We start from the raw sequence: 22,381 nt of genomic DNA, 5'->3' as shown, positions 1-22,381 counted from the left end.
GAGGAGAAGGTCCACTCCAGGTGTGTGACCGAGCATTAATTTTGTGAAGGGTGTTAACATTCAGCCTCTTCTTTACCTCCAAAGACCCAGTTATTATGTAGTGAAGTCTTCTGTGCAGAAAGTTCAGTGTCTCTGATTGTGTCATAAACCCTTTAATTTCAAATAAAACCATATTAGCCATAAGTGTTCAACCCTAGCAGCGCTGTTAGAATCAAATACCTGTTAGAGAAAACAATGTGTTCTTAAGGCTCTCATTCCCTCCCTCCCTCGCCCTGGATATACACAACCCCAGAAGTCTGTAGTTTTAGGATGCTGAGCTTGCAGCTCTCACTTCTTTGCTGCTGCTCTGGGCATTTTTATTCCTTATCAATTTTACTGTAACCAATACCATTGGCTTATTTTTGGACCATGTTTTCACAAAACTGCCTATGCCTTTCCCTCCACACGCTTGGGGGGAGAGTCTTTTGAGGGGAGATTCATCTGAGAAAATATGGAATGCCAGCATTTCTGCCTCAGGGTTTAAAGATACCAGGCTCAGGTCCCAGCTTTCTGATCTGAAAAATGAGGGGTTGTCTGGGGGAGCTCTGTGGCTCTGCACCTGGCTGTCTCTGTGCTGCTTACCAGGGAGGCGGGGTGGAGAGCCATGTGGGAGACCAGAGCAGACGCGCTCCTGCTTGGCGGAGGGACATCCGCATTGGCAAGTCTTTCAGAGGGCTCAGGGAGGAACGTACCAGTGACACCACCCACTCTGCTGGAGATGAAGGGGGTGAGGGAGCAATTCTAGAGTTTAATGAAATAAAAATCAACTCTCATCAGTCTCCATTTCCCACTTGTTTCCCACCTCTTGGAAATTTTATCCGCATCTTCATGGTAGTTGTTTGCTGGTCTCCTGTATGAAGTAAGTTTGATAAGAATAAAAGAGCTTTTTCACAGAAAGAAGAGAGCCTTGATTAATATTTTAAAAATCCCAACAACAGAAAACTGTACAAAAGAAAACCTCACTAACACAGGTAGCCATTGATATTTTGTTGGGACGTTATTCCAGTCAGACTTTAATATACAGTTTTAAATAAATGGAATCCTATCATAGATTTCATACTGTAACATGCCTTTTGTTAGATGCAGCAGAATGCTGTGGGTAGCTGCCTGACCGTAAATATCGGGCTGTGTCGTGCTTTACTTCTGTATTTACAGCTTCGGGAGTTGATACATTTGCTCATTTGTAAGATTGTCTCCTGGGGCCAAGGAAGAATATATTTATGAAAAATTCTGACAAGGTGTTGCCACCTGCCCTCCAGAAGAGTTAAATCAGTCTGAACCCTTTTTGCCCACACCCATCCTGGGTGTCAGTTTTTATGTACTTTTGCTTACCTGATGGATAGTGGTGCTAATAATCTTTTATTTGCACCTCTTTGTTAATGGTGAAGTTGAATAGTTTTTCACATATCGTCCATTTGTAGTTCCTACTTAGTGACTTGTATTCCGTGCACAATTTTCTGTGACGGTATTGGTTTTCTTTTTGATTTCTTACAACTCTTTGGATGTTAAGAGTATTCTATTAAATAATGCAGCATAACTGTTCCCTTCTCTCAATTTACTCTACATATGGTGTGTTTTATGATGGTTTTAAAGTTTTAGGTTATAGTCAAATTAATGAATATTTCCCTACATTGCTCTGGCTTTTGTCTCACCCCTTAAAGGTACTTCCTTTCAAAGCTTTTATGAAGATTTGCCCACATTTTCTTATTGGTTTTATTTTTCTTTTTTCATTTAATTTCTATTTTCTTATTGGTTGGTTTATTTTTCTTTTTTCATTTAATTTTTATTTTTTTTCATCTAAAATTTATTTTAATATGAGGGAGAATAGAACATGGACTCAATTGTTTTTTCCTAAATGGCTGCAAGTTTACCTACCACTACTGAAAAATCCCTTTTAACATTAATTTGCTATTTTGATGTCATCATGAATAAATTACCCATACGTGCTTGCATTTATTTCTGGACCTGCTATTATGTTTCATTTATCTGTCTATTTTAAAACCATTACCACAGTACTTTAATTTAAACCAATGCCATAGTAGCTTTAATAATATACCTTAATATCTGGTAGTACAAGTCCCTCTAAATGTGGGACAGGAGAGAGCACTGAAAGACTTGTATAGAATAGTGATTCTTAAAATATGACCCATAGGGACTTCCCTGGTGGTGCAGTGGTTAAGAATCTGCCTGCCAATGCAGGAGACACGGGTTTGATCCCTGGTCCGGGAAGATCCCACATGCCGCGGAGCAACTAAGCCCGTGCGCCACAACTACTGAGCCTGTGCTTTAGAGTCCATGAGCCACGACTACTGAGCCTGCGCCACAACTACTGACGCCTACGCGCCTAGAGCCCGTGCTCCACCACAAGAGAAGCCACCACAATGAGAAACCCGTGCACGGCAAGGAAGAGTAGCTCCTGCTTGCTGTAACTAGAGAAAGCCTGCATGCAGCAGTGAAGACCCAACACAGCCAGAAATAAATAATTACTTTAAAAAAATATGATCCATAGGCCACTAGTACAGAACTACATGGGGATTTTTAACAACTGATATTCCTGGTCCCTGCCCAAGAGCTCCTGAACATAAGTTGTGTTGAGGAAACTTATTTATTTATTTACTTACTTACCTAGCTAGCTAGCTACCTAGCTGCGCCGGGTCTTACTTGTGGCATGTGGGATCTTTAGTTGCGGCATGTGAACTCTTAGCTGCGGCATGTGGGATCTAGTTCCCTGGCCAGGGATCAAACCTGGGCCCCCTGTATTGGGAGTGCAGAGTCTTAGCCACTACCACCAGGGAAGTCCCAAGGAAACTCTTCTTACAAGCTCTCAGATGATTTTTAAGAACACCATAAGAAACTTAACACTCAGATAAAACATGGTAAGCAACAGTCAAGTTCCTTCTGTTTAAATGTTAAAGAGCACTACCGTTTTATTAATTACATCTTTTTATTTCACACACCCACCCACCCACACACACTGTATTTTATTTTTACAAGAGATAAACTGACACCAAGCATTGTAAATGGATGACCACAACAAAAGCAACAATGATTGCAATTACCAAACACGAAACACACTCATACTATGTCATAATATTGACATTCAGTCCAGTAATCCTCCACTGCAACAGCTCCTTTACTTTGCAGTGAAAATTGATTTGTATATTTTTTGCATCTGAGTCCTTGTGGGATTTTTTTTTTATTCAAACAGAAAGTCGCAAAAATTATAATCATCCTCATCAGTTCACTCAGTCCCACGTAATTAATTTTTTTTTCATCGTGATCTTTTGTTGGCACTTTTATGAGTTCATCAGTTTCCCATTAGAGTTCTGAAAATGCTTATTCATTCAGTTCAGCAGTAGAGTCAGTTACCAGAAACCTGTACTTGTCAGAGTCTTTTCCATGAATTCCTTGAAGATGAAACCCTTTTACAGGAACATTTTTGCAAAAGCAACAGAGTCCACACAGAACTGTCTGGAATGGACAAAAGGCTTAAAAATGACCAGGTTAAAGATTTGATGAAAGTTCATAATAATGCAATTGACAAGGAAATTTCGTTATTTCTGAGATATACATTTTAAAGTAATAACTAGAATTATGACTTATAACATTACACCAGAACATATAAGATTTTTAGGAATTTCATGTAATGTCTGAAACATTTATATTAACATATTTCCATACAAATAACCCAAAGAAAGTTTAGTATTAGTTGTGTTTTTGTTGTTTGTTTGTTTATACTATAGGTTCTTATTAGTCATCAATTTTATACACACCAGTGTATACATGTCAATCCCAATCGCCCAATTCAGCACACCACCATCCCCACCCCACCATGGTTTTCCCCCCTTGGTGTCCATATGTTTGTTCTCTACATCTGTGTCTCGACTTCTGCCCTGCAAACCGGTTCATCTGTACCATTTTTCTAGGTTCCACATACATGCATTAATATACGATATTTGTTTTTCCCTTTCTGACTTACTTCACTCTGTATGACAGTCTCTAGATCCATCCACGTCTCAACAAATGACTCAATTTTGTTCCTTTTTATGACTGAGTAATATTCCATTGTATATATGTACCACAACTTATTTATCCATTCGTCTGTCGATGGGCCTTTAGGTTGCTTCCATGACCTGGCTATTGTAAAGAGTGCTGCAATGAACATTGGGGTGCATGTGTCTTTTGGAATTATGGTTTTCTCTGGATATATATATGCCTAGTAGTGGGATTACTGGATCATATGGTAATTCTATTTTTAGTTTTTTTAAGGAACCTCCGTACTGTTCTCCATAGTGGCTGTATCCATTTACATTCCCACCAACAGTGCAAGAGGGTTCCCTTTTCTCCACACCCTCTCCAGCATTTGTTGTTTGTAGATATTCTGAGGATGCCCATTCTAACTGGTGTGAGGTGATACCTCATTGCAGTTTTGATTTGCATTTCTCTAATAATTAGTGATGTTGAGCAGCTTTTCATGTGCTTCTTGGCCATCTGTATGTCTTCTTTGGTGAAATGTCTATTTAGGTCTTCTGCCCATTTTTGGATTGGGTTGTTTTTTTAATATTGCACTGCATGAGGTGTTTATATATATTGGAGATTAATTCTTTGTCCGTTGATTCATTTGCAAATATTTTCTCCCATTCTGAGAGTTGTGTTTTCATCTTGTTTATGGTTTCCTTTGCTGTTCAAAAGCTTTTAAGTTTGATTAGGTCCCATTTGTTTATTTTTGTTTTTATTTCCATTACTCTAGGAGGTGGATCAAAAAAGATCTTGCTGTGATTTATGTCAAAGAGTGTTCTTCCTATGTTTTCCTCTAAGAGTTTTATAGTGTCCGGTCTTATATTTAGGTATTGAATCCATTTTGAGTTTATTTTTGTGTATGGTGTTAGGGAGTGTTCTAATTTCATTCTTTTACATGTAGCTGTCCAGTTTTCCCAGCACCACTTATTGAAGAGACTGTCTTTTCTCCATTGTATATCTTTGCCTCCTTTGTCATAGATTAGTTGACCATAGATGCGTGGATTTATCTCTGGGCTTTCTATCTTGTTCCATTGATCTGTGTTTCTGTTTTTCTGCCAGTACCATATTGTCTTGATTACGGTAGCTTTTAGTATAGTCTGAAGTCAGGGAGTCTGCTTACTCCAGCTCTGTTTTTTTTACCTCAAGACTGCTTCAGCTTTGCGGGGTCTTTTCTGTCTCCATACAAATTTTAAGATGATTTGTTCTAGTTCCATAAAAAATGCCATTGGTAATTTGACAGGGATTTCATTGAATCTGTAGATTGCTTTGGGTAGTATAGTCATTTTCACAATATTGATTCTTCCAATCCAAGAACATGGTATATCTCTCCATCTGTTGGTATCATCTTTAATTTCTTTCATCAGTGTCTTAAAGTTTTCTGCATACAGGTCTTTTGTCTCCCTAGGTAGGTTTATTCCTAGATATTTTATTCTTTTTGTTGCAATGGTAAATGCGAGTGTTTCCATAGTTTCTCTTTCAGAGTTTTCATCATTAGTGTATAGGAATGCAAGAGATTTCTGTGCATTAATTTTGTATCCTGCAACTTTACCAAATTCATTGATTAGCTCTAGTAGTTTTCTGGTGGCATCTTTAGGATTCTCTGTGTATAGTATCATGTGATCTGCAAACCGTGACAGTTTTACTTCTTCTTTTCCAATTTGTATTCCTTTTATTTCTTTTTCTTCTCTGATTGACATGGCTAGGACTTCCAAAACTATGTTGAATAATGGTGGTGAGAGTGGACATCCTTGTCTTGTTCCTGATCTTAGAGGAAATGCTTTTAGTTTTTCACCATTGAGAATGATGTTTGCTGTGGGTTTGTCATATATGGCCTTTATTATGTTGAGGTAGGTTCCTTCTGTGCCCACTTTCTGGAGAGTTTTTATCATAAATAGGTGTTGAATTTTGTCAAAAGCTTTTTCTGCATCTATTGAAATGAACATATGGTTTTTATTCTTCAATTTGTTAATATGGTGTATCACATTGATTGATTTGCATATATTGAAGAATCCTTACATCCCTGGGATAAATCCCACTTGATCATGGTGTATGATCCTTTTAATGTATTGTTGGATTCTGTTTGCTAGTATTTTGTTGAGGATTTTTGCATCTATATTCATCAGTGATATTGATCTGTAATTTCCTTTTTTTGTAGTATCTTTACCTGGTTTTGGTATTAGGGTGATGGTGACCTCATAGAATGAGTTTGGGAGTGCTCCTTCCTCTGCAATTGTTTGGAAGAGTTTGAGAAGGGTGGGTGTTAGCTCTTCTCTAAATGTTTGATAGCATTCACCTGTGAAGCCATCTGATCCTGAACTTTTGTTAGTTGGAAGATTTTTATTTTATTTTATTTATTTATTTTTTTGTTCTTTTTGTTTTTGTTTTTTTTTTTGCGGTATGCGGACCTCTCACTGTTGTGGCCTCTCCCATTGCAGAGCACAGGCTCCGGACGCACAGGCTCAGCGGCCATGGCTCACGGGCCCAACCGCTCCTTGGCATGTGGGATCTTCCCGGACCGGGGCACGAACTCGTGTCCCCTGCATCGGCAGGCGGACTCTCAACCACTGTGCCACCAGGGAAGCCCTTGTTGGAAGATTTTTAATCACAGTTTCAATTTCATTACTTGTGATTGGTCTGTTCATATTTTCTGTTTCTTCCTGGTTCAGTCCTGGAAGGTTATACCTATCTAAGAATTTGTCCATTTCTTCCAGGTTGTCCATTTTATTGGCCTAGAGTTGCTTGTAGCAGTCTCTTAGGATGCTTTCTATTTCTGCGGTGTCTGTTGTAACTTCTCCTTTTTCGTTTCTAATTTTATTGATTTGAGTCCTCTCTCTCTTTTTCTTGATGAGTCTGGCTAATGGTTTATCAATTTTGTTTTTCTTCTCAAAGAACCAGCTTTTAGTTGTATTGATCTTTGCTATTGTTTTCTTTGTTTCTATTTCATTTATTTCTGCTCTGATCTTTATGATTTCTTTCCTTCTGCTAACTTTGGGTTCTGTTTGTTCTTCTTTCTCTAGTTTCTTTAGGTGTAAGTTTAGGTTGTTTTTTTGAGATTTTTCTTGTTTCTTGAGGTAGGCTTGTATAGCTATAAACTTCCCTCTTAGAACTGCTTTTGCTGCATCCCATAGGTTTTGGATCGTCGTGTTTTCATTATCATTTGTCTCTAGGTGTTTTTTGATTTCCTCTTTGATTTCTTCAGTGATCTCTTGGTTATTTAGTAACGTATTGTTCAGCCTCCATATGTTTGTGTTTTTTACGTTTTTTAGCCCGTAATTCATTTCTAACCTCATAACATTATGGTCAGAAAAGATGCTTGATATGATTTCAATTTTCTTAAATTTGCTGAGGCTTGATTTGTGACCCAAGATGTGATCTATCCTGGAGAACGTTCCATGCGCACTTGAGAAGAAAGTGTAATCTGCTGTTTTTGGATGGAATGTCCTATAAATATTAATTAAATCTACCTGGTCTATTGTGTCATTTAAAGCTTCTGTTTCCTTATTTATTTTCATTCTGGATGATCTGTCCATTGGTGTAAGTGAGGTGTTTAAGTCCCCCACTATTATTGTGTTACTGTTGATTTCCTCTTTTATAGCTGTTAGCAGTTGCCTTATGTATTGAGGTGCTCCTATGTTGGGTGCATATATATTTATAATTGTTATATATTCTTCTTGGATTGATCCCTTGATCATTATGTAGTGTCCTTCCTTGTCTCTTGTAACATTCCTTATTTTAAAGTCTATTTTATCTGATATGAGTATAGCTACTCCAGCTTTCTTTTGATTTCCATTTGTATGGAATATCTTTTTCCGTCCCCTCACTTTCAGTCTGTATGTGTCTGTAGGTCTGAAGTGGGTCTCTTGTAGACAGCATATAGATGGGTCTTGTTTCTGTGTCCATTCAGCAAGCCTGTGTCTTTTGGTTGGAGCGTTTAATCCATTCACGTTTAAGGTGATTATCGATATGTATGTTCCTTTGACCATTTTCTTAATTGTTCTGGGTTTGTTTTTGTAGGTCCTTTTCTTCTCTTGTGTTTCCCACTTAGAGAAGTTCCCTTAGCATTTGTTGTAGAGCTGGTTTGGTGGTGCTGAGTTCTCTTAGCTTTTGCTTGTCTGTAAAGCTTTTGATTTCTCCATCGAATCTGAATGAGATCCTTGCTGGGTAGAGTAATCTTGGTTGTAGTTTCTTCCCTTTCATCACTTTAAGTATATCATATCACTCCCTTCTGGCTTGTAGAGTTTCTGCTGAGAAATCAGCTGTTAACCTTATGAAAGTTGCCTTGTTATGTTATTTGTCGTTTTTCCCTTGCTGCTTTCAGTAATTTTTCTTTGTCTTTAATTTTTCTCAGTTTGATTACTGTGTGTCTTGGCGTGTTTCCCTTTGGGTTTATCCTGTATGGGACTCGCTGCGCTTCTTGGACTTGGGTGGCTATTTCCTTTCCCATGTTAAGGAAGTTTTCGACTATGATCTCCAAATATTTTCTCTGGTTCTTTCTGTGTCTCTTCTCCTTCTGAGACCCCTATAATGCGAATGTTGTTGCGTTTAATGTTGTCCCAGAGGTCTCTTAGGCTGTCTTCATTTCTTTTCATTCTTTTTTCTTTATTCTGTTCCGCGGCAGTGAATTCCACCATTCTGTCTTCCAGGTCACTTATCCATTCTTCTGCCTCAGGTATTCTGCTATTGATTCCTTCTAGTGTAGTTTTCATTTCAGTTATTGTACTGTTCATCTCTGTTTGTTTGTTCTTTAAATCTTCTCGGTCTTTGTTAAACATTTCTTGCATCTTCTCGATCTTTGCCTCCATTCTTTTTTGAGGTCCTGGATCATCTTCACTATCAGTATTCTTAATTCTTTTTCTGGAAGGTTGCCTATCTCTGCTTCATTTGGTTGTTTTTCTGGGGTTTTATCTTGTTCCTTCATCTGGTACATAGCCTTCTGCCTTTTGATCTTGTCTATCTTTCTGTGAATGTGGTTTTTTGTTCCACAGGCTGCAGGACTGTAGTTCTTCTTGCTTCTGCTGTCTGCCCTCTTATGGATGAGGCTGTCTAAGAGGCTTGATGGGAGGGACTGGTGGTGGATAGAGCTGACTGTTCTTAATTACATCTTTGTATTAATTACATGTGTACAGGTGTCAGTTATATATCCTGTCACTAAACGTATTTTGAGTATTTATGTAGTCCAAGTGGTATGTATGCTGAGAGTACAAGGATAACACCTTGTATTTGAGATTTGACTTTACGATGTGTAGTCATAGGGCCTAATCACACACACACACACACACACACACACACACACACACACACACACACACACACACACACACACCCCTCAAGCTCCTATTATACTTTAGGTTAAAGTAAAATTACTGCTCGCAGTTAGGTTGGGGAAAAATATGTGGACAACTTGAATGGAATTATGGAGAGCAGTTTGCTAGTTGTAAGGTTATCCAAAAAAAAAAGGTGAGTGCGTTGGATGATGGGAGAGAGAGTAAAGAAACAGCAGCATCACATTGGGCAAACCAAAGAAGCTTTCCTGGATAGGAGAAAGAACAGTACAGCAGCTAGAATTAAAGACTCAGTATTTTTGCATTGAGAAGCAGAAGAACACTTTATTAAATCTACCTGTGCTTCCTGAATTTCTCATGTCATTCAGTCTTTTACCTTGATACACTGGGATTATGTTATCAGCAAATTTTCTACCTGAGCTTGTCACTTATGGCAACACAGGTATTTTGTTCAACTCGCTTTGTTTGAAACGTGTTATTTATCTTCACTTATGATCATGTTAGGGTAGCGATCCTAGCCAACAAGACAGGACATTGAATACCGGCTAAATGCTTCATAACTGTGCCTTTTTGTGTTTGTCACTTGCCTTTCCTTAGATTCGGGAATACCCCATTGATGTCCAAAGCAACCAGCTTCCCTTCCTGCGGAATCCAGATATCCTGGTGGGAGAAAATGACCTAACTGCCCTTAGCTATCTACATGAGCCTGCAGTTTTGCATAACTTAAAGGTCCGTTTCCTGGAGTCCAACCATATCTACACTTACTGTGGTAAGTGGGGGTATCTATTGGCTGTGTGTGTTTGAAAGTGCTTACAATCTTTAGACTTTACCTGTTAAACCCCAGTGGTTAAGAATCCTACTTTCACTCTCATTATAAGTGCCTCTCACCTGAGACCCTTGAAATGTTTGCAGTCAGTGAATGTGGCTTAATTAGGCTGCCATACCTCTCTGTGGGAGGATTGGTGTTAATCACAGCTCAAGCAGGGAAGAAATGGGCCACACCTTGTGGCTTGATGGTCAGGCACATTCCTGGAATCAGTAGGAAAGCAGTAAATCCATCCCAATGTGCTAGCTCAGGCATTTGCTCTCACTGTGGAGTGCACTGATGCAAATGTACAGCTGGCTTGTTTTTGTTTTTTATTGACTTTTTATTTTATATTGGAGTATAGGTGATTAATAATGTGTTAGTTTCAGGTGTACAGCAAAGTGATTTAGTTATACATATATGTGTATCTCTTCTTTTTCAAATTCTTTTCCCCTTTAGGTTGTTACATAGTATTGAGCAGAGTTCCCTGTGCTATAAGTAGGTCCTTGTTTGTTATCCATTTTAAATATAGCATTGTGTAGGTGTCAATCCCAGACCCCCTATCTCTCCCCACCACACTTCCTTCTGGTAACTGTGAGTTGATTCTCTAAGTCTGTGAGTCTGTTTCTGTTTTGTAAATAACTTCATTTGTACCCTTTTTTTTTTAAGATTCTACATATAAGCGATATCATGATATTTGTCTTTCTCTGTCTGACTTACTTCACTCAGAATGACAATCTCTGTGTCCATCCATGTTGCTGCACATGGCATTATTTCATTCTTTTTAATGGCTGAGTAATATTCCATTGTATATATGTACCACATCTTCTCTACCCATTCTTCTATCGATGGACATTTAGGTTGCTTCCATGTCTTGGCTATCGTAAACAGTGCTGCAGTGAACATTGGGGTGCATGTTTTTGTTTTCTGCTTGAGAAAGGGCTGCCTCTCTGTCTGACCCTCTCACTTGCCCACGTACAAACATGTGCATGATGAATATTTGTTGAATTCATGATCAGAAACCATGACAAGCGCTTTTTTTAAATTTACTTTTTAACTGAAATATAATTGATTTACAATGTTGTGTTAATTTCAATATCCTGGTTTATCCCAGCATATTGAATATAGTTCCCTGTGCTATGCAGTAGGACCTTGTTATTTATCCATTCTATATGTAGTAGTTTGCATCTACTAACCCCAAATTCCCAGTCCATCCCTCCCCCACCCCACTCCCCCTTGGCAACCAAAAGTCTGTCCTCTACATGTGAGTCTTTTTCATAGGTAGGTTCATTTGTGCCATATTTTAGATTCCACATATAAGTGATATCATATGGTATTTGTCTTTCTGACTTCACCTAGTATGATAATCTGTTTGCATCTATGTTGCTGCAAATGCCATTATTTCGTTCTTTTTTATGGCTGAGTAGTATTCATATATATATATATATATATATATATATATATATATACACACACATATACATATAAACACATACACACAGACACACCCCATATCATCTTTATCCATTCGTCTGTTGATGGACATTTAGGTTGTTTCCATGTCTTGGCTATTGTAAATAGTGCTTCTATGAACATAGGGGTGCATGTATCTTTTTGACTTACAGTTTTGTCTGTGTGTATGCCCAGGAGTGGGGTTGCTGGATCAGGTGGTAATTCTATTTTTAGTTTTCTGAGGAACCTGCATACTGTTCTCCATAGTGGCTGCTCCAACTTACATTCCCACCAACAGTGTAGGAGGGTTCCCTTTTCTCCATACATCTCCAGCATTTGTTATTAGTAGACTTTTTAATGGTGGCCATTCTGACTGGTGTGAGGTGGTGCCTCACTGTAGTTTTGATTTGCATTTCTCTCATAATTAGCGATGTTGAGCAGCTTTTCATGTGCCTATTGGCCATCTGTATGTCTTCTTGGGTGAAATGCCTATTTAGGTCTTCTGCCCATTTATTGATTGGGTTGTCTGTTTTTCTGTTGTTGAGTTGTATGAGCTGTATGTATATTTTGGAAATTAAGCCCTTGTTGATTGCATTGTTTGCAAGTATTTTCTCCCATTCTGTAGATTGTCTTTTCTTTTTTATGGTTTCCTTTGCTGTGCAAAAGCTTTTAAGTTTGATTAGGTCCCATTTGTTTATTTTTATTTCTATTGTCTTGGGAGACTGACCTAAGAAAACATTGGTATGATTTATGTGCCATGACAGATGCTTTAAAGAAATGTCCTAAAATTTCTCTCAGATTTTTCTTGAAATTTCTCAATTTCCCCCATCCCACATTTTGGCTTCTCTTTTTTAGACTATTGTTAAGTGGTATGGTGAAAACAGGAACCCTATATATATTGTCGTTTGAGGGGCAAAGCATTTTAGGATCTGGTTGCAGAGTCAGCTGAGGGCTTCTTTGTGGGGGGTTGTCCCATTTGTACTTCAGTGCCTTGGTCTTATCTGTGATCCTAGGTGAGCCCTCAGGGGGTCAGTTCTTTTCATTGTGATATCCCAGATAAATGACCACCAGCTTCGCTTTTTACAGGCATTCCTTCTAAGAGAGGTCCGGGTGTCTGCATGCATCTATCCAAGCGTACCTTGGCTCTTCCAGCTTCAGCCTTCAGAGTGACTGATGTAGCGCAGAATTCTAAGTCATCAAGAAGTACTCTTACCTGCTGTGGAGGGGGCTGAGACATTTTAGGAAAACGTGTGACCTCAGAGTAAAATATCAGAATTTGAATGGAATGAATTAGGGTTTTAGACAACTTTCAATAACCAGTAGAACATGAGAGGCTGTTTTTAAGGCGAATGACTTGGAGAATTCTCTTATTAATTGGAGTTTTTCTCAGTTCTGGGCCTTATTTTTCATTCCAGGTTGTATTTTCAGGAAAACTTTCGTCTGGAGAGGACTTTGTCTTTGGACTTTGTCTTTTTCCTCTCCTTGCCCTTTCTCCTTTACTTGGGTAATATGGTTTATTAAGTTTCACGTTTCTTTCTCTCTCTCTCCCTCTCTCGTATTTTTTCCCCTCTTAATAGACTTTACGTTTTACAGCAATTTTAGGCTGAGAGCAAAACTGAGTGGAAGGTACACAGACTTCCCATATAACCCCTTTCCCAACACATGCAGAGCCTTCCCCACTATGACCATTCTGCTCAAGAGTGAAACATTTGTTAAAATTGATGAACCCACAATGACACATCGCGATCACCCAAAGTCCGTAGTTCACGTTAGGTCACTCTTGGTGTTGTGTGTTCTGCGGGTTTAGACAAATGTATAATGACATGTAGCCACCGTTATGGTATCATAACAGTAGTTTCACTGCCCTAAAAGTCATCTGTGCTCTGCCTGTTCATCCCTCTCTCCCTGCTAACCCCTGGCAACCACTGAGTTTCTATACTGTCTCTATAATTTTGCCTTTATAGAATATCATATGGTGGAGTCACAGTGTAGCCTTTTCGAATTGGCTTCTTTCACCTAGTAATATGTATTTAAGTTTTCTCCATGTCTTTTCATGTCTTGATAAATCATTTCTTTGTAACACTAATATTCCATTATTCAATGTACCACAGTTTGTCCATTCACCTACTGTAGATCATCTTCGTTGCTTCTGAGTTTTGGCAATTATGAATATAGCTGTTATAAACATCCATGTGCAGGTTTTTGTGTGGATATGTTTTCGACTCCTTTAGCTTAATACCAATGAGTGTGATTATTGGATCATATGGTAAGATTATGTTTAGTTTCATAAGGAGCTTCCAAAGTGGCTGTGCCCTTTTGCATTACCACCAGTGATGAAATAAGAGTTCCCTTTGCTCCACATCCTCGCCAGCATTTGACCTTGCTGGTGTTCTGGATTTTGGCCATGCTAATAGGTGTATAGTGGTATCTCATTGGTGTTTCAGTCTGCATTTCCCTAATGACTTACGATGTGGAGCCTCTTTTCCCATGCTTATTTGCCATCTCTGTATCTTCTTTGGTGAGGTGTTTGTTTAGGTCTTTTGCCTGTTTTTTTAAGTAGATGGTTCATTCCCTTACTGTTGGGTTTTAAGAGTTCTTTGTATATTTTGGGTAACAGTCCTTTATCAGATATGTCTATGGCTTGTCTTCTCATTCTCTTGACTGTTCTTCTTTTCAAACACCAGAAGGGAGCACAATGTAGGAGCTCTCCCATCTTGGCAGGGACCCTTTGCATTCTTGCCTTCTCTTCCCCAGATGACTGGAAAAGCTCACATTTTTTGTACCCATCAGTGGTTCCCTTGAGATCCAGAATATGTTTATGTGAAAGAAAAAGGCATGAATTTGTCTTATCTTGAATATTGAGTTTGTTTTTTTTCTCGCCCTTCACATTCTCAAATATCAATTTACCTTGCCCTTCCGTAAAAGACCTTCAGGGTGAGAGGATTTGCTAACTCTTCATTCAACATGTAGTTAGTGAGTCCACCTGCGCAATATGTCCTTTTGGTGACACAAGACGGGAAAAATAGTGAAGTGAAAGATAATGCATGATATAGTGTGATGTGAGACAATAAAAAATAGCCAACGCTCAGTGCTTACTGTGCAAATCTGAATGATGTGGATGTTCTCTCTATTAATCATTTTACCCTCAGGATAACCAGGGAGATGCAGTTATTATCCCCATTTTGCAGTCTAGGAAACTAAGGCACTCAGAGGTTAAGTAATTTGGCAAAGTCACACAATTAATAATCAGCTGACGTATAGCACGGGGAGATCAGCTCGGCGCTGTGTGAGCACCTAGAGGGTGGGATAGGGAGGGCGGGAGGGAGACGCAGGAGGGAGGGGATATGGGGATATATGTGCACGTATAGCTGATTCACTTTGTTATACAGCAGAAACCAGCACAACATTGTAAAGCAATTATACTCCAATAAAGGTGCTAAAAAATAAATAAATAAAAAATAATCGGCTGAGCCGAGATTTGACATTACGATGTGTAAATCGTAGTTCCTGTTCACAAGTTGTTTATATTTCAGTTAAGACAGCCCACATACAAATGAGAAATTAACAGTCCCTCTTTTAGATTTTAATTCTGAGATTAGTTTGTTAAGCCTAACACCTGTTGGCCGGGTTAAGTACCCTCTTCTTTCTGATCCTGCAACACTCTGTACATGTGTATTTTATGAATTCAATTTGTTGAGCATTTGTGCCTGCGTGTTTGTGTGTGTGTGTGCACACGTCCCTGTGCATATTATGCTTATTCCATGCTCTAGGGCATTTGGAGGCCTGGCCTGTCATTCTTTTCTCCATCAGGGCCTAGCAGAGTGCCTGATAAACACACATACATCTAGATTTAGTTGAGTGATTGGTTAAGACTCATTCTGTTCTCTTTCCTTCTTTAGTTCTGATGTATATGAACAGGGGCCTGTAAAGCTCTTGTCACGAGGCCGTCGTGCTCTCAGAATCTGACTGCATTTTCTGTTTGCAGGGATCGTGCTTGTTGCCATTAATCCTTATGAACAGCTGCCAATCTATGGTCAAGATGTCATCTATGCCTACAGTGGCCAAAACATGGGGGATATGGACCCTCACATCTTTGCTGTGGCCGAGGAAGCCTACAAGCAGATGGCCAGGTAAGAATAACCTCAGCCCAGAAGTCCTCCTGGGTAGAGTCAGAGGGAAGAAAAGGGAGTTTCTGCCTTCTTTGGCTGCCTTTTCTCAGTGGTGGAGTGGTGATTCTGGGATTGAGGAAGAGTCTTGGGAACCAAACCAGCTCAGGTTCTTTTCTTACTTTCTTTCTTTCCTCATGTCTTCGTCTTATTCTTGTGAACCTGAGCCTTGGCTTGGAGAACAGTGGCTCCTTAGACTTATTTCAGTTTTGAGCAATGCAGTTAATGCCTAGTGTGTCATCTCTCCTTGACTTTCTTTTGGCCTTCTCTCCTCCCCTCCAGGTGTAATGAATCCATTTTATACCATCCCCATTCATTTTGCAGATCTCACTGAAGGCTCCCTTTTGAAGGAACCAGATCTCTGACAACGTCTCGAGATGCCAGGCATTTGGGGCAGATATAGAAATTTCAAATTAGCAGTTATGCATCGTGGTTTCGGGTTTTTAGCCTGGAAGTGGGGTTCTGTTTAGGCACTTAAGCAGGTCTGATTTTCGAACTCTGAAAGATAGGTACAGGTCTGTTTCGTCAGAAGGTGGGCTAGGTGAGTGTATTGGTCAGGGTTCTACAGGGCAACAGAACCAATATGGAGTGTGTGTGTGCGTGCACATGTGTGTGTGTGTACGTAAAGAGAGGGATTTTTATTTTAAGGAATTGGCTCATGCAATTATGGAGGCTTGGCATGTCCAAAATCTGCAGGGTAGGCTGGCAGGCCGGAGATCCAGGGAAAAAATACTGCATTTTGAGTCTGAAGGCTTTCCACTAGCAGAATTCTCTTCGGTGGGGATGTCAAATGTTTTTCTCTTATGATCTTCAACTGCTTGGGTGAGGCCCACCCAAGTCTACTGATGTAAATGTTAATTTCATCTAGAAAAGAGCACCTTCATAGCAGTAAAGGTAGTCAGACAGACTAATGTTTGACCAAATGTCTGGGAACTGTGGCCTAACCAAGTTGACACATAAAATTAACCACCACAGTGTTGGTCTTGAACTGTCAAGATATAGTATAGGGAAAGATAGTTTTACCAAAGTTTTGGTGGAAATGCATTCTTCCAATTAACAGAAAAATGCTGGATCCTTTCAGCTAAATCTTTTTTGCCACCTCTAGAGAATATCTTACAGAGCTAGCAGGAAAGGCAGGACTCCTTTGTAGGGAGGAGGGCTGCTTAGGCTAATTTAGTGAGAGGAGTGAGAAAGAATCCCACTTAAGGTGGCCTGTGCTTCGGTGGATGTCGGGGTGTAATTTTCAGCCCAATGAAAATTTCCATGAGGAAAGACTGTTATGTAAGTTTCCTTACTAATTTATAGTGTTTTATTGCTGGCTGTGGAGATCAGTATGTAGAAGGTCTGCTTCCTTATGGATACACAGTGACCGTATTCAATATAAACGGTGATTGGAGAACAGCAATATAATAATAGAATGATCTACAACCATTTTATTTCTCCCACATGTTATAGATTGTGGAGCTAAAATGGCCATGACCTTTGATCTCTCTGATGCCATAAAACGACGACATACTATGTCCATCTGCTATCAGGGCTTGACCTGGAGTCGCTTAGCTTGGTAAGCTGTTGAGGCACACACCTCTGGACTGAAGAGTAGTTCAAGGTCAGATCACATGTGGAGAAGGATGAGGGGTAGCGTGATGCAGCACACGGCCTCGCTCAGGTGTGTGCACAGTGGAGGGGGACCTGGGGTCTGGACAGGCTTCTACATCTTGGGAGAATCACTTAAGCCAAGTCATCATTGGCTTCATGTGAGGAAGGTTATCCTTCCTCCTTTACGGATGGTTTCTTTATGGCTCTAAAATGGAAGGCGAGTATGGCCTGGTTCTGACGACTTCCTTCCATGCTAAAAGTTCTGCCAGCTCCCTGAGACTTGTCCTTTCATGGATGTCATTGATGTTTGTTTTGCATTCCATTCTCCTCTCCTAGCCAGTTGCGCTTAGATGCATCAGAAGTTGCTGTTCTTTATCAGACTTCTTGAGGCTCCCCTACAGCTTTGAGAAACATCTAGCCTCCACTTTTATCCATACCATAGATCCTTTTGATTAAATACCTACCTTCCTTTCCGTGCCGGAAGCTGTGCTCTTGGGTTATTTCACTTGTTTGGGTCCTTGTTCACACCTGTTAGAGGGAAAGGGCAGGTGTGGGCATCCAGGGTGGTGGTGATATGATCTTGCCTATGGTAATGCATTTGATGATTAAGGGGTTTGGATGTTAAGGTTGTACAAGGAGTTGCTTCCTCAAGGATTTTCTTTAAAGTGCTAAGGTTTATAATCGTTTTACCCACCGAGTCCTAGGGTGTAGCCAAATAATTCTGCTGAAATTCTTGTGCAGTTTTTGCTCATGGACGTGCATTAGAAGCGTAAGGCCAGCACACGTGGCCACAGGAGAGAGAGCTATTTTTGTATAAGTTCTGTTGTCAGCAGCTCATGGTTTCTGCTATTGATCTGAGAGGCATATTAGAAGCCCCAGCAGAATCTTTGCAGGGAAAGAGGGAGACCCACTGGTCAGATGCAGGGACGGTTTTTTGCTGCATTTCCATTATGGGCCTTCGCTGTCAACTTTGAATACTAGAACACGTTCATTGAACAATACTTGCCGACTGTCCTGTGCTCTTCCTGCCTCATCGGCAGCTTTTGAAATAACTGTTATGTGGATCAAGCAGCCACAGTCTAACACAGTTTGCTTTGAATCTGAGCCTCCATAACCGCTGGGCAAAATAAAGGGTACAAGAAACTAAAGTTAGCGACTCCCAGTCTTCTGTGACTCTGAGTCAGTTGGCCTTGGACTCAGCAATTCTTTCTCTTGATTCACTGGGGACTGGATTTTCTTTCTTCATGTCGTTCACACTGGGACACTCCAATTCTTGATGCTTTGAGTGTGTGGGAGGAGTCTGTCAAAGCTCGAAGGGATAAATCCAGACCTTCATCCCCATCCTGAGGTTTCCACCCAGAATCTTGTGCTGGATGGAAAGGTTGAGGAGACACGATAACAAGATGATTGGTTCCTTGTCCCTGTCCCTGTTGGCTTCAAGACTAGGCTTGAGAGTAAATGGAGAGTCACAGTGAATAAAAAGGCTAAGCTAGTATAAAACATCAAATTCGTGAATTCTGTCTTCCACATAAGGAACTATAGTTCCCGTGAGACAGGAGACTGACCGCTACTGTATTTCTGCTCCTCCCTTGTTCAGGATCCGAAATGCCCATTCCCTCATTTTTACCTCCCCTGATTCCAGCCTCAGCTCCTGTGCTAAGTCATATCAGCCAACGTTTGTGAAGTATCAATTATTTGATAGGCTCCTTCCCGAATGAACACTAAGAAATGTGAGACCACTCCCCACTTCTTAAGGTGCCAACAGTCTAGTCTGGTTGGAGAGAGAGGACACAGTAGGCCAAAAAGCCTGTAACTGCAGGAAGTGTAAATTGAAGCCATGCTCAGCGTTGTTTGAATTGAGTTTGGAGATGATTGTCACCCCTGGGCCAAGAAAACTGTAGAAGCTGGATCTTGATGAATTGGTAGGATGTGTAGAGTGAGAAGCAGACCTCTAGGTGGGTGGAGTAGAGTGATCAATGCCCTAACAGTGGGGCATCAAAAAGTACGGTCACAAAACCACAGTGACATAGTGCTTCACACCCCCTAGGATGTTTGTCATCAGAAAGACATAACGACAAGAATTGGCAAAGATGTGGAGAAATTAGAATCCTCATACGCTGCTGGTGGGAATGTAAAATAGTCCAGCAGTTCTTCAGAAGGTTAGACAGAGTTACCACAGGAGTCGGCAATTCTACTCTACCCAAGAGAAATGAAAACATGTTCGCCCAGAAACTCATCCACAAACATTCATAGCAGAATTATTCACAGTAGCCAAAAGGTGGGGACAAAACTAAATATCCATCAACTGACCAATGGATAGATAAAATGTGGTTATAGCCATACAGTGGAATATTATTTGGTACATGAAAAGGAACAAAATACTGATACAGGGATGAACCTTGAAAATATGCTAAGTGAAAGAAGCCAGACATAAAAGAAGCCATACTGTGCGATTCCACTCACATGAAATGTCCAGAGTAGACAAATATGTAGAGAGAGGTAGATTAGTATTTGCCTAGGGCCGGAGGTTTGAGGGGACTGGGGCGTGATTGCTGGTGAGGATGTCTTGTTTTTTTAAGTGGTGGCGACGGTTGGGGGCGGGTGATGAAAATTTTCTGCAGCTGATTGTGTGGGTGGGTGCACAGCTCTGCAGATGCCCTGAAACCCACTGAATTGTGTACTTTAAATGGGTGAAGCGTGTGTTCGGTGAACTATATCTCAAAAAAGCTATTATTCACAAAAGGCATGGTTAGGGAACCAGCACCCAGGAAAGCTTAACCTATGTGGTAAGTGCGTCTGCATCGGGGGTGTGTGGACGGTACAGTTAGAGGCAGGGTGGCCGGACGGTACAGTTAGAGGCAGGGTGGCCAGACGGTGGAGGCCTCTGAAGGCCGGGGTGAACTTTGGGAGAAAAGTGTGTTCTGTTAACGAAGGGTACAGAGATGGTCAGACGACTCTTGGAAACCCTGGATTAATCAAGTGAACCATCTGCCTTCAAGGCAGGGGGCTTCTCAGGGTAGTTATGTTGACATGCATTCTGGAGTCTCCAGTCTCCATGATGGGGATGCATTATGCTGGGTTTGCAAATCATATTTAGACACAAAACTGTCTTCAAGGACTCTTTGGGAAATGATGGCCTAGAGCAATGGATACATTTTAGAGCTTGTTAGATAAAGAGATAATATGACACAAGGGATGTTCGAAGACCAATTTTTCTCTGATGGGCCCTATTTCAAAACCGCTTCCTTCTCTCCATATTCCTATACCACTTCCAAGGATGAGAATACCTTCTCATGAGTAGTTTAGATTCTTGCGGAAATACCTTGCCTGTTTCAGTGACCTCTGTGTAATGATTGATAGTAGATGCTGAAGCTGGAAGTCAGACCCGGTCTCTGCCCCAAAGCCCTTTGTACCTGCTGAGAAGCTGTACTCCCTCCATCACTGGTGCCTGTCGACTGGCCCCAGCTAGTCTTCCCAAAACAGAGCAAACTCTGGTCCTCAGGGCCATGAGGACCGAAGGATAGACCTTTTGCCTTAATGTTTCGAAAGTGTCTAAATTCCAGAGTGAGATTAGAGTTTTGGTGTATTTTGTAGCTCTGCTGGTAGGAGTGGGTCACCTTCTTGTGCTCCCCAGGTCTGATCCTTTTTTTTTTTACCTTTTGTGTTCTTTCCTGAAAGAGAGTGGGGACACTGCAGAGCAAATTCATTTGCTCGGGTAGCCAAGGTAATAGAGCACACACATTTCCATCTGGCTCTGCGGTGCTGCTGAGCTGTGACTAATAGTGAAAGATGGGACTGCTCCTGTTCGGGGTCCCGGGGAGGGGAAGTGCAGCTCGGCCCACCTGTGGCAGCCGATTGAAACCTGCCCCCACCTGTGGGAGTGCTCCAAGAGAAATCCTGACTGTGGAGACGTGTTGCAGAGGGAGAGAGGTAATGAGAAACTTCTACATTTTCCATCTTCAGAGGTCAAAAAAAAAAAAAAAATAGAATTGACAACTTTATCTTCCTGGTCATTGGGGTGGCATACTCTGGGATAGACAAGAACGGACTCAGGAGATTTCAGCATCTCTTTTGGGCTGCAGACTCTGTGGAATTTGGGAAAATAATTTTTTAAAAGAACTGCAGGGACTTCCCTGGTGGCGCAGTGGTTGAGAGTCCGCCTGCCGATGCAGGGGACACGGGTTCGTGCCCCGATCCGGGAAGATCCCACATGCCACGGAGCGGCTGGGCCCGTGAGCCATGGCCGCTGAGCCTGTGCGTCCGGAGCCTGTGCTCCGCAATGGGAGAGGCCACAACAGTAAGAGGCCCGTGTACCGCAAAAAAAAAAAAAAAAAAAAGAACTGCACATAGGTGACCGAAATTCACACTTTGCTTTGAGATCAAGTTTTAACTAGAATGATGTCAGTTTCTTCCTTCCTTTTTGATGTAAGGTAGTTTATTATTCTGGGTTGTATAGTTTCGGGAAGTTTGGGATGTGAAGTACTTTCTGATTGAACCTCATGTTTTCAGTGTTGAGAGCAGAGCCAGGTTTTGTTTCTCTGTAAGATGTTTGCTGTACGGGAGTGTCCAGGGGTCTGTCCCTGGCGATGTCTCTCCCACCTACTGTGTGTCCATGCACAAACCCTTTGGGGCCTGTGGTTCTCAGTGAGTCCACCCTTTAAGGAGAATAGTGGCATCACCTCAGAGAGGGATTTGGACCTGCGAGAGGTCACGAGGAACCTTTAAAACCCATTGAGTGCTATAAAAATTGGGGGAGCTGATGTTAAAGCTGACGGACAGCTTCCTTGGCTGTCGTTGAACACAAGTGACGGCATCACTGGGGAGGTCAGTGGTTAGGAAGCAGCGACTTCCTGGATTTTTACAGTAAAGTCTGAAGCTGTGACTTCATTGAGCCCTGACTTTTGGATGCAGTTTTTCCTTCCCATTCATTATGATTTCAGGTCAGGACTAGGTTGCTTTAGGACAAGGTATAGGAGATGTTCAAGATGTCTGAACACAAGAATGACTTTGTCTCCTCTCTG

General features: G+C 40.9%; 1 protein-coding gene across 8 annotated transcripts in view; it reads left to right on the top strand.

Moving 5' to 3' along the window:
- The window catches only part of MYO5B (myosin VB), a 387,835-nt gene that overhangs the window by 163,975 nt on the left and 201,479 nt on the right, over positions 1–22,381 (top strand). For all 8 annotated transcript variants that reach the window (XR_016387637.1, XR_016387636.1, XM_089895168.1 and 5 more), the window contains exons 3-4: positions 9,939–10,110; positions 15,584–15,728. Coding sequence is in view for 6 of the 8 variants with exons in the window: in XM_089895168.1 (XP_089751294.1) it covers positions 9,939–10,110; positions 15,584–15,728 (317 nt within the window). In the remaining 2 variants the exon portion in view is untranslated. The remainder of the gene's footprint in view (positions 1–9,938; positions 10,111–15,583; positions 15,729–22,381) is intronic.

Source organism: Delphinapterus leucas, chromosome 14 (assembly GCF_059928025.1).
Source record: "Delphinapterus leucas isolate spDelLeu-1000000601 "Yukka" chromosome 14, BTC_Dleu_Yukka2, whole genome shotgun sequence".
Lineage (NCBI taxonomy): Eukaryota > Metazoa > Chordata > Mammalia > Artiodactyla > Monodontidae > Delphinapterus > Delphinapterus leucas.
The sequence above is the reverse complement of the archived record's forward strand: the minus strand, read 5'-3'. Positions and strand labels throughout refer to the sequence as shown.